Raw genomic sequence first — 13,182 nt, 5'->3', positions numbered from 1 at the left:
GCATCCAAACACATAAAGAGACGTGAATGCCCCGTGTTAATGGCACATTCTTTTTGTTTTGGTGGGAAATGGAGAGGGGGTAGTTGGTGATGGAGGCGGCGGGAACCTTGCGAAGAGGGTAGCCTCCGCTCCTCCCCCTCCCAAAGGAGAGAAATAATGGGAAGGTTTCAGAGCGCCTCTTTTTCCTCTGGCTGTTGGGTTGCTATAGGGAGGAGCCTGAGGTTGGTCCAGCCCCGTCGATCGCGAGAGCTAAAAGAACCCGGGCGGGCCCCACAGTCGCTTTTCGCAGTGCCCGTTTTGTCTGCACCATGAAGCGACCGAGATTCATCTTTCCAAGCGCTGCGATTGTCGCCGCGATGCTGAGCACCCTGGTAATGGGCGCAGCTGCGGCCAGTGACGGAGAGCAAGAGGCTGTAGATCCTGGTACGATCGCGCAGCGGAGGCGAGCTGCACTGAGGGGAGAGGGGTGTCACGATCGATAGCAGAGTGACCCTTACTGGGAGCTAGTGTTTCTGCGCCGGAATGGGGGGTTGGGGGAGAGAGACAGACAGACAGACAGACAGACACAGGGACGCAGGGACAGGAGTGCACTGAAGGAGGCGAACAGGGGGGGGGAGAGGATCTGCCTGTACCGTGGAGCGCCCAGCAGCGCTAAATAAATGCCTGTACAGCGCCTTGCCCAATTGCTGACCTTCGTGTTCCCTTTCAGGGAGAAGCAAAAAGAGCTATTAGCGGGGCTAGCCAACGTAGTGCCCTCCAGATGTTAATGGACTCTTAAATCCCAGCCAGCATGGCCAATGGTTAGGGATGGTGGGAGTGGTAGTTTGCAACATCCGGAGGTCACCGCGTTGGCTATCCCTGAGCTATAGCAAAGGTTAGTGGCATCTGGAAGGCAGATGGTGATGTTAACAGGAATGGGGAACCTCTAGCCTTCGAGATGGGGTTGGACCTCCAACTCCCATCAGCCCTCAGGCAATGTGAACAAGGGTTGGGGATTGTGGGAGTTGCAGTTAAGCAACAGCTGGAGGGCCACAAGTTCCCTAACCCTATGGTGTTGGGAAACCTATACAGGATGTCCAAGCCCTTGATTAGGAATAACCATTTGTACAGCCCCTTGCATGCAGTTGACCAAGTAAGCTGGGCGGAGGGGAAATTGGTGGCAGTGGAAAGATAAATGTTCTATAGAGCACTCAGCATTGTGTAGTGCAGCCTTTCCCTACAGTTGGGTCCCCCATGTGTTGCTGGACTACATTTCCCATCATTCCTGACCATTGGCTATGCTGGCTGGGGCTGATGGGAGCTGGAGTCTAACAGCATCTGGGGACCCAAAGGCTGACCACAGAGGAAGGAGGAAAAACAGAGAGTAACATCTGTCCCTTCCTTACTATTCCTCTAAAGGTATTATACAATATTTATTTTTTCTTGGGGGTGCTCCTCATCATTTGTTCCTGTATATCAAGCGCTCCCAGATGTTCATGATCTGGAGTGGGTAGAAGATAGATCTGGGTCTACTGATAGATGTCTGGGTGATTTACATTAGACTGGCAAGGATTTCTGGGAAGGCAGCAATGACAAAATAATTCTTTTGCCCTAAAGCAGGGGTAGCCAACATGGTGCCCTCCAGATGTTGCTGGACTACAACTCCCATCACTCTTGATTGTTAGCCATGCTAGCTGGGGCTGATGGGAATGGTAGTCCAACGGAGGTCACTACATTGGCTACTCCTGCCTTAAAATATACAGCTGAAATGTAGAAAAACTGGGGTAACTAGGAGTGGAGTTTTTTGTGGAAGGACTCTGAGCTCCATTCAGTTCTTGTACTTAAAACAAATCCACATGCTCCAAATTCTTTCATTGCAAGTGTGTCTTTTGCACCAGATTCTAGGTCAGGTATGTGGAACCTTTGGCCTACCAGATGTTGCCTAATTACAAATCCCATCAGCCCCAGCATGTATGGCCAATGGCCCGGCATAATGGGAATTGCAGTTCAGCAACATCCAGACACTCAAAGTTTCCCCATACCTGTTCAAGGTGGTGGATCTCCGAGTTCTAGTACAAAATAAAGTAGATTCTGCAAACCTGGAGTCTGCCACTCCTAGTGTAGATTACCCACTACAAAAAGAGTTTGGGAAAACAGGCAATTTTTTATTGTTGCTAAGATTTGACAAGCACTTGGGAGCCAATCAAAGAAGGTCTTGCAGAGGCTTTAGCGCTCATGCAGGTGTTGACTTGGCCTGTCTTGATTCAGTCTCCCTTTGGAAGTTGTGCTTTTCAGCAGATGCTGATCTATAGAATCTGGGCTTGGTAGTTGTTGTTTGTAACCTCCCTATAACAGTTTCAGTGTACACAAATCTGAAACAATGGTGTGGATCTTCCCCTGCATCGTGTTGGATATTCTTCAGACTCAGATAGTACCTCTTCTTTAGATTGTTTGAGGAAGCAACTTTTCCTGCCCTTCCTTATGTTTGTCATGTGAGAGTTGCAGAGTAGGCAACATGCAGAATTTAACAAAGCTCAGCTTAATTGCTGCCAGAAAAATGCAATGGCTATTTTGCCGCTGCTCTTGATTGTGGTAATATTGCGAAAGTGGTAATAACTTAACTGTCCTGGGTCACATCAAGGTCTGCTTACTTCAGTATTCTTAGAGCAGCTAACTAGATACCTCTAGGTGTTGAGAAAAGGTATGCAGTGTTGCCATCAGGGTAGGGCTTTGGAGCTGAAGCCTAAAGCCCTATTCAGCAGAAGGAATTTTTTTAAGGAATTGTTACTGGGTGTACATTTTTTCATGCAAACAGTTTGCACGTGGAAACCTCTCTGCCGTGTACAAGCTCTGACATTTGGATTGCAGCAAAAGTGGTTCAGACTGAAAAAGAAAAAAAAAGGAATGAATACAGCCTTGCAAATGCATTTACCCAAATTGCTAACCTAGCAAAATTCTTACTAGCCTATTCACCCATCCACCAGTAAATACATTGATTAAAAAGCAAATTAAAATTAAAAACTGCTGCTTATTATCCACACCCTGCTGTAGCAGAATATGGGGGGGGGGAGAAGATAACAGAGAACCAGACATCATAGTGTACAGGGAGAGAGATTTTGTTAAGAAGTTTTTCAGAAAGACCTAGTGGTTTGTAAGAGTCCTAAGAATGATTGTGTAATGTGCCCCTATGTTCTACTGTTTCCATTCAATTTTACTAACATTTCATACCTCTAGTCAGTGTTTCTAGAGGTATGAAATTTTAGTGAAATTGGAGTGAGAAATGGCAGATGTCCAAGCTGGATTTAGAGAGGGAAGAGGTACCAGAGATCATATTGCAAACATATGTTGAATAATGGAACGGACTAAGGAATTTCAGAAGGAAATCACCCTGTGCTGTATAGATTGCAGCAAAGCCTTTGATTTGTGTAGATCATGAAAAACTATGGAATGCTTTAAAAGAAATGGGGGTGCCACAGCATCTGATTGTCCTGATGCGCAACCTACACTCTGGACAAGAGGCTACTGTAAGGACAGAATATGGAGAAACCGATTGGTTCCCCATCGGAAAGGGTGTGAGACAGGAATGTATTTTATCACCCTATTTGTTTAATCTATATGCAGAACATATCATATGGAAAGCGGGTTTGGATCAAGATGAAGGAGGTGTGAAAATTGGAGGGAGAAATATCAGTTTAAGATATGCAGACGATACCATCCTACTAGCAGAAATTAGTAATGATCTGAAACAAATGCTGTTGAAAGTTAAAGAGGAAAGCACAAAAGCAGGACTATAGCTGAACGTCAAGAAGACTAAAGTAATGACAACAGAAGATTTACATAAATTTAAAGTTGACAATGAGGACATTGAACTTGTCAAGGATTATCGATACATTGGCACAGTCATTAACCAAAATGGAGACAATAGTCAAGAAATCAGAAGAAGGCTAGGACTGGGTAGGGCAGCTGTGAGAGAACTAGAAAAGGTCCTCAAATGCAAAGATGTATCACTGAACACTAAAGTAGGATCATTCAGACCATGGTATTCCTGATCTGTATGTATGGATGTGAAAGGTGGACAGTGAAAAAAGTGGATAAGAGAAGAATCAACTCATTTGAAATGTGGTGTTGGAGGAGAGCTTTGCGCATACCATGGACTGCGAAAAAGACAAATAATTTGGTGTTAGAACAAATTAAACCAGAACTGTCACTAGAAGCTAAAATGATGAAACTGAGGTTATCATAGTTTGGACACATCATGAGAAGACATGATTCACTAGAAAAGACAATAGTGCTGGGAAAAACAGAAGGGAGTAGAAAAAGAGGAAGACCAAACAAGAGATGGATTGATTCCATAAAGGAAGCCTCAGACCTGAACTTACAAGGTCTGAACAGGGTGGTTTACAACAGATGCTATTGGAGGTCGCTGATTCATAGGGTCGCCACAAGTTGTAATCAACTTGAAGGCACGTAACACACACAGTCCGTATTTCGGCGGCTTCCAATCTAAATGCATGTTCTTGGTTCATTGATTAAATTTTATGTGTCCACTGGGTGTCCAAAAGCTAGGACCGGGTGCCCATTTAGACTCACAGCTATTACTTAAAAATGCCTTGGCAGAGTAAGCTGGAGAACCCCAGAATTCGGCAGGGCTGGCTTACTACATTTTGAAGTGTAGACACACTTTACCATCTAAAGAGTGTCCCCTGCCATCCATAAGACCATTAAGTCCAGCATTTAAAATTGCCCAACTATACTAATGAATGTAAGAAGGTGATAGGATTCTCTTGCTGCCTCCTTGTGACTCATTGTGGTCTGGATTTCGTAGGTTCATCTGTGGGAGGATGGTGACTGAGATTCTTGCCTGTTAAGATGCATGCCTTTATAGTTCCTTCCAGCTTGTGACTCAGGTCTCCCAGAGCTGGCAACTGCTGAAGCAGGGGTGGGCAATGTGTGACCTGCCAGATGTTGCTGAACTTTATCTTCCATCATTGCTTACCATTGGCCATGCTCACTGGGGCAGATGGGAGCTAGAGTCCTACAAAATCTGGAGAGCAACCAGGTTCCTCAGCCTCTGCGCTAAAGCAAAGGCAAGCTCTTGGAAGTAATGCATTGGGGCATCCTTTGAACAAAATTCATGTTTAAGTCTGTTTGTAGGAGTATATGTTTTAAGCATACACTTGAAAAGCACAAGGAACAAATTTGGGGGTGTGAATATAATGTGTCAGCATTTTGGCAGTAGTGGTTTTAGTGCTTAACATCTTTTCAGCTGATGGTTAATGTTGTCTGCTGTGGCTGTTACATCTTGAATAGGGTTTCAGTGTTTGTTTAGATTTTGTGCTTGAAAGGGGGTCTCTTGCTGATGCTGGTTTGGTTTGATACGTTTTATTTTCTATGTATTTCAAACACTTTTGTGTTTTGTGTTTATGTATACCTTTTTAAATTGCAAGTTGCCTCCAGGCTTGTTTGCACATGCCACGCATAAATTCAATAAATAAATAAAAATATCAAGGGACCCGAATTGGCTGGGGGCTCCCGGCTGAGTGCATTTCCCGTATAACATACGAAAAGGTTGTCGGGGAAGCTTTGGGCTTATTTAAAGTTGGTCCTACTTGGAGTACACCAATTGGAAATAAATGGCCTAAATTAGTGTTGTCTACTCATTTCAATAGGTCTACTCTGAGTAGGGCTAATGTTGGCTGCAGCCCTTAAGATCCTCTTCACTTAAGCCTGTCTGAGCTTCAGGGTTACAGAGCGCACACATTCAGCACGGTCACAAAAACCTAAGAAGAGCCCTGCTGGATCAGACCAGAAGCCCATCTAGCATCCTGCTCTTTCAGTGGCCAGGCAGATGCCCATGGGAAGCCCACAAGCAGAACATGAGCACAATAGCCCTCTCCCCACTCATGTTCCCCAGCAACTGGTATTCAGCTGCAGTACTGCCTCTGACACTGGAGTTAATATATTGCCATCACGACTAGCCACTGCTGATGGTCTTATCTCCATTAATTTGTTGACCCACAGAACTTTATAAACAAGCCCAGAAGAAGATGTAATGTTAAAACATAAGCTTGCATGCTTGGACGTAGCTCCCACTGTGTTCATTGGGGCTTACTCCCTATTAAGTATGCTCAGAAGAGCAGCCTAATTCTCTCTTTCAGCTTTTGGAACAATTTTCTTTACCTTATACATGAGACTGGAGGCAGTATTTTTACCATGCATGGTTGAAAAGGTCCCCCAGATTAAATTGCTTTGCAAGCTGACACAGACCTGTGAATCGCTAGTTCTATACAGATCACACTTTTCTATAGGTGAGCGCCTTAATATTTTTATATTGGGCACCCAGATTTGGGTGATTGGACTGCAGATTTTTGCGGGGGCGGGAAGGGATACGCATTCTCTTTGAAATGGGTGATGGTCTTCTGGGTTTTTTTAAACATTGCATGTCCTATTTTAGACCAGCTTACAGCTGGCTTAGATACTGGCCTTCATAGAGCCTTCTCAATGGTTTAGTGTTAAGGACAGCTCTCCAATAAGCATTCCAGGGAGAGATGGCCTCTCTGTCTCTATCCCCCTCCCCATGCCTCTGCCTCTAATTATTTTTACAGAAGTTGCTGGATAGGATTTCAGAGGGCTGTCGACTTCCGGCTTTGTGAAATATTACCTACTGCCAAAGGAAGTTTACTGACCATGGAGACAGCTGTCCAGTTCTGGAAATGTGCTGTTATCTCCATGAATAGATCATTGGCAGACAAGGGCACTGTCTGTTTTTCCTCTTTTTGGAGGGCTGGGAAGGGATTAGGGTAGTCCTTGGCTACTTTCAGTTGCTGGGACTCAGAAGTGGGCAGTTGTGTCAGACCCCTACTCTGGGTCTGGTCTCATAATGGATCTCTCACACTGGCCCCAGCGCAGGTCTCTCACGATCCCACTACTAGGCACTACCACCTGACATTCTGTAACGCAATCCTTAGAGTTAAAGCAGTCTTATATCACTTTTAACAGTCAAGGCTTCCCCCAAAGAATCCTGGGAACTGTAGTTTCTTAAGGTAGCTCACCTCACAGAGGTACAACTCACAGCACACTTAACCAACTACATTTCCCAGGATTCTCCAGGTCTGTTAAAGTGCTAAATGTATTGGTGCAGATGTGACCTTCCTTGCCCAGGACAGATAATGGCATAAGGGGGAGAGGGAGAGAACTTTGAGTCACTTGGCTATGCTGGGGACTACATGGGAAGCTCCCCTCCTCCATGGGGCCAGTCGACTCTCAGGATGACAGTCATTTATCCCTAAAGCCATCTGCCAGTTACTCACAAGCAGAATTTAATTTGCTTTCTTTTCTGAATGACTCAGCACCTCAGTGATTGTCTGGTCACACACAAGCTTTTTTTTCTGAACTTGTTGGAGTGGCTTGCATGGTTTGAATTCCACCTTGTGGTTTTTCCCATTACAATGTTGCAAGAACACCGGCCCTTGGCTGACTTTCTCTTCTCCTAAAGATACAGGATCAGTCTCAGGCCCTGAGCCTGGCAACCCTAGTAGCGACTATGATCTCCTCTCTGGAAACCTTCACATTCGTGCTAAGCTTTAGTTTAGCTTAGGAACACAGGAGGCTGCCTTATACTGAGTCATACCATTGGCCCATCTAGTTCAGTATTGTTTGTGCTGATTGGCAGCAGCTCTCTGTTATACAGGGAGTCTCTCTCAGCCATCCTTAGGATTGAACCAGGGACCTTCTGCATGCAAAGCAGATGCTGTACCACTGAGCTACGGCCCATTCCCCAAACCACCTCGCTAGCTGCTTCTTGCAATCTCTTTGTTTTCTCTGTCATGTGACAGTTAATGTAGCCCCAGTGTCAAGATCTTAGCTGCTGTTCACAGTGAAAAGGCTAAAGAGCCCTCTACAGAGAATGGGAACCTGTGGTCCCCCAGAGGTTATTGTACTCCAGCTCCCATCATGCCGCAGCCAGCAAGGTTGATGGTCAGGGATAATGGATGTTGTAGTCCAGCATCATGCTAGCATGCCTGCTAATACGCCTGCCATGTCTCCCTAAGCGCTGGCTTGCTAACTTAATACAGCAGTAGAATGGGGGATGTGTGACCACAGAGTCTGGTAGCTTCTTTGCACTGTATATTAGCATTCCTCTCCCGTCCGTCACTCTTTATTTTTTGCTCATATTCTTTATTCCCACAAAAGACCTTGTTAGGCAGCTGTTAAATGACCTCACTTCCCACTGTCTTGGTCATCTCCTCCTTCTTGAGCTGACTGACTGGTTTCTTTTTCCCCCTCCTCTCTGCGCGGCCTGGACAATTTGAGATGTTGCTGGCAGGTTCTTGAATTCTCTGGCTGGGACGACCAGGGAGACTTGAGCCAGACTTTCCAAAGTTTGCAGAGGAAAAAATAGTAGCTTGGAAAAGATTGCCAAAGGAATGCAATCATAGGTTGGCACGCTAGGTGGTGATGCCGATGGTTAAGAGGAGAAATCCCTATTCAGGCGAAGTTTGTTTTGATGTGGTAAAGATGGTCTGTTTTTGGTTTGGGTCAAGGCTGAACCCTTGGCTGTCTAGAGCGGGGTGGGAACTTTTTTTTTCAGCCCAAGGGCCACGTTCCCCTTCTGAGCAACTTTGCAGGGGCCATGTACCAGCGGTGCAGGGGACAAAGAGTTAAAGCTCAACTGATGTGAATTTTACCTTCGTACAGTAGACTTATTTCTACACCCACTCAAACATCCCTCTCTCTTCTCCATCTAGGGAAGCGACAGTAGAACCCGTATCAGAGATGTGAAGCCCCCCTCCCCCCAAAAATGGAAATATTTTTTAAAAACTGGGTGGGTTTTTTTCCCTTCAAATTTTGGGGGAAAATGGAAACATTCAGAAACACCCCCCTAATTTTTTGGATTTTTTCCCCAGGCTTTCACATCTTTAAGCATTATCAGAGTTGCCATGACATGACATGGTCTTCAGTGTTAGTCCTACTCAGAGTGATCCATTGAAGTTAATGGACATGGCTAACTTGTGTTCATTAATTTCAATGGGTCTACTCTGACTAGGACTAGCATTGTATACAACCAGTTGTAGTCCACATAGACTCTCAAAGAAGTTGCAAAGCTGGGCAAGGTGAGGGGTGTGGCCTGAGGGAAAGGGGTGTGGCCTGAGGGAAGGGGATGTGGCCTGACGGAAGAGGGTGTGGCCAAGGCTGGGGTTCCCAAACTGTGGCCCATAGACCACCAGTGGTCTGCAGCATGTCTGCATTAAATATTCTTATTGATTTTTAATTGTGTTTTTATTGCTTCTTTATTTCTTATATTGTAATACAATAAAATGCAGTTTGTATTCTACGGAATGCAGTTTGTATTACATTCTGTTGTATGTAATACAATAAAATACAATATCAGAAATAAAACAGGCAATATGGAAAAATGGAAATGGACTGCCTTCAAGTCGATTCCGACTTATGGTGACCCTATGAACTGGGTTTTCATGGTAAGCGGTATTCAGAGGAGGTTTACTATTGCCTTCCTCTGAGGCTGAAAGTCAGTGGCTGGCCCAAGGTCACCCAGTGAGCTTCATGGCTGTGTGGGGATTCGAACCTTGGTCTCCCAGGTCGTAGTCCAGCACCTTAACCACTACACCGCACTGGATCTCTAAAAAAACAGGCAATACAAATACAATTAAAAATCATATAGCATCGCACACTACGATTGCTAAAACAGGCAGAAAAATAATCAAGTGGTCCACCAAGGCCACTGGAAATTTTCAAGTGGTCTTGGAGGAAAATGAGAAAATGTTTAAGAACCACTGGGCTAGGGAAAGTGCCAAGGTCCAGATAGAGAAGTCTGGAGGGCTGCATTTGGTCCCTGGCCTAAGGTACCTCGTCCGTGGTCTAGAAGGATTCTGCTTTGGACCAATGACAGTATGGTTCTCAACACAGTAACATTTTTATTTGCAAGGGCTGGAGCAGGATTATGCAGGGATAGGCACTGGAACCAGTGGTACTAGAGCTCAGGCTTCTTGGCCCATGCCATCTAACCTGGAAGCTCTGGATGTGAAGAATCTGGCAGTGGCTTTATTCCATGGTACATCTTCCAGGATTGATCATTAAAAGCTCCTTCTGGAGTTGAGTCTTGGTCATTGAGGTTGTCTTTTATTTTCTTGTTCCAGCTGAACAATATCTGACAAAACAAACTTGGGAAGTGATTTCCAAGCGACTCACGTTTGTAAACAAAAGCACTGCAGGCTGTGCCTCTGTTGTTGCCCAATCAAAAACAGGCAGCCTCCTCACAGGGACGCATTCAGGTATTCTGAATGGATGTGTCACAAACCATTGTCTAATCACCTGGGGATTTTAGTCATGGTTTGCAGAAATAGAATAGGAAGAAGGCTGTTCACATTCACATACTCTGAGTTGATGTGTCACAAAAGATTGTTGGGGATCTTAGTTTATCCTTAAAGAAAAAGAAGAAAGCAAACTTCTAGTCCTCATGGTTCGAAGACACAGAAGTATAACAGGAAGAAGGCTTTGATGGTCATGGCCTGTCCTTGGTTTCAAACATCCTTGCTTTTGTACAAGTGACCTTTATACTGTTTACCAAGTTGCTGGGGTAGGCGAGAAGCTTGAAGGAGCCCTTAGGGGAAGGCTGGTAGCTCAGGGACAGAGCATCTGTTTCGCCTGCAGAAGGCCCCAAGTTCAATTCCCCGCATCTCTAGGCAGGGCTGGGAGAGACCCCTGCCTGAAACCCTGGAGAGCTGCTGCCAGTCAGTGGGGACACTATGGAGCTAGATGGGCCAGTGGTCTGGCTTGCTACGAGGCAGCTTCCTAATGAAGTTTAGGCATCTTCTTTTCCTCTACTCCTTCTCTCTCTGCCTGGGCTCCCCAGAGCACCCCTGTCCTTTTCCCCCATAGCACCAGTCTCCCTGCTTTTGCTATCTGGCTAAGAGGGAACCTTCCCTTGAGTTAGATGCCTGTGCCAGAGCGGCAGCCTTGGCCTTCCCCCAGAGCTACATTCCTGATCAGCTGAAAGGCTCATTGACGAGCCGGAGGCCCTGCCACTGCCTGGCGCTGTCTGGAGTCACTGGAGCCAAAAGGGGATGGGCAAAGCTTTCAAAAGGGGAGAGAGAGAAGCTCGCAGTGAGAAACAGCCCAGGACATAGTTACCATTAACTCTGCTGGGTCCAGGAGGTAAAGCTTGTGTGTTTCGGTGGCAGGGAATAGCAAGGAGAGATGTGGCACGTCAAGGAGTCTGCAATTCGTTCTTGTCTCTGGAAACTGCAAGTCTGTCTGATGACATACCCTTTATGCTGGATGCCCTTCCCATTTTAATTCAATATGCTAGAAGACTGATTGCAGTCTCTCCACTCTGAATTATTATTATTTTATAAGCCACTCTGCTTATAAAGTAGTGGTTATACTAGGACCTGGGAGACCAGGGTTCAAACCCCTGCTCAGTGGTGAAGCTCAGTGAGTGACTTTGGGCCAATCTCTATTTCTCGGCTTAGCCTACCTCGCAGGGTTGTTGTAAGGATAAAATGAGGAGGGGGTGAATCGTGCATGTCACCTACGGCTCCTTGGAGGGAATGTGGGGTATAAATGTAACTAAATACATAAACAAATGTAACAAAATACATATACAGATTATTCATTCATTACATTTATATTTCACCTTTCTTCCATGGAGCTCAAGGAGGCATACATGGTAGTCCCCTCCCCGTTTTATCTTCAGGGTGCTACAAAATGTCTCTTCTCTCCAGGTATGGAATTGAGCAGCAAATGTTTGGTGCCAGCCAAATCTATGTGTTGTTTTGAAGGAATGGTAGAACTATGAGTTAAAAAGAAAAAAGAAAAATCCCAGAAGTGGAAAACTAGCACAGCAGGGATCACTTTTCTCCCTGCGAGCTCTTCGTCTGCAAGGTGTTTTTTATATGTGCATTTAAAGATGGCTTATTTCCACTCCCACCACTTCACAATACCCTGGAGTCTGAAGTGGCATAGGAACATAGGCAGCAGCCTTATGAAGCATCAGACCGTTGATCCATCTAGCTCTGTACTGTTTGCACAGACTGGCAGCGGCCTTTCCAGGGTTCCAGACACACAGTCTTTCCCAGACCCACCTGGAGATGCTGAGAATTGAAAATGGGACCTTCTGCATGCAAAGTAGATGTACCATCCAGGCAGGATTCTGCTATCTCATTCTGCTTCTTCCATTGACCAGACTAGAACTTGAGAATTAGCAAAATCCATTGGGTTCCAGCCTAGTCCTTTGGACTTCAGTGATGCAGCCTGGAGGCACACTGGTTGGGAAAGGCTGGCTCAGAGAGACTAAACAGTAGTGGCATAAATGGTGATAACGTAAATCCAATAGCTTTGTAAAAGGAAAGTGGAGATAAAACCATATGTAATTTAAAGAATGAAAAAGGAAACAGGACCACAAAATTATTATGCATTCCAAATCCTTGTGAAATGTGGTGGGAGGGGGCTTGTATTATTTTCTTTTGTATTAATAAAACTAATGAAATCATACATGGAAGCCGATACTCTTGAATTCAAGGGGACTTATAGCACAATCCTACCCTTGTTCCCTCAAAACAGTAAGCTGATTGAACTTAGATCCCATTGAAATCAAGTTGATTTCAGTGGAACCCAAGTTCAGCTAACTTACACCACAGTTCTATATATGTCTACTCAGAAGTAAGTCCCATTGAGTTCAGTGGGGCTGATTCCCAGGCAAGCGGGTATAAGATTGCAGGCTTATTCTGGATCCAGTCCTGTAACTCTGGCGCCATCCAGATGTTTTAGACCACAACCACATTCACATCAAACATTTATTCTACTTTAAACAGTCATGGGTTCCCCCTAAGAATCCTGAGAAGTGTAGTTTGTGAAGGGTGCTGAGAAGTTATTAGGAGACCCCTATTCGCCTCACAGAGTTACATTTCCCAGTGCTGCCTGGGAAGAGGACTGACTGTTAAATCACTCTGGAAATTGTAACTCTGTGAGAGGAATAGGGGTCTCCTAATAACTCTCAGCACCCTTCACAGACTACACTTCCCAGGATTCTTTGGAGGAAGCCATGGCTGTTTAAAGTGGAATAATAGCGGGATAAATGTACAGTGTGAATGTGGCCTACATCTCCCATAAGGCCCAGCTAGCACAGTGGTGCTGTTTATGGCAGATGGAAGTTGTAGTCTAAAACATCTGGAGTGCACCACA

The 13,182-nt window shown here is 45.3% G+C and overlaps 1 protein-coding gene across 1 annotated transcript in view; it reads left to right on the top strand.

Moving 5' to 3' along the window:
* PLOD3 (procollagen-lysine,2-oxoglutarate 5-dioxygenase 3) overlaps positions 1 to 13,182 on the top strand; it is a 34,783-nt gene continuing 21,601 nt past the window's right edge. The window contains exon 1 of the mRNA XM_061592220.1: positions 1 to 423. Within this exon, the coding sequence (XP_061448204.1) occupies positions 309 to 423 (115 nt within the window). The 5' untranslated portion in view covers positions 1 to 308. The remainder of the gene's footprint in view (positions 424 to 13,182) is intronic.

Source organism: Rhineura floridana, chromosome 11 (assembly GCF_030035675.1).
Source record: "Rhineura floridana isolate rRhiFlo1 chromosome 11, rRhiFlo1.hap2, whole genome shotgun sequence".
In the NCBI taxonomy this organism is placed as follows: Eukaryota; Metazoa; Chordata; class Lepidosauria; order Squamata; family Rhineuridae; genus Rhineura; species Rhineura floridana.
The sequence above is the reverse complement of the archived record's forward strand: the minus strand, read 5'-3'. Positions and strand labels throughout refer to the sequence as shown.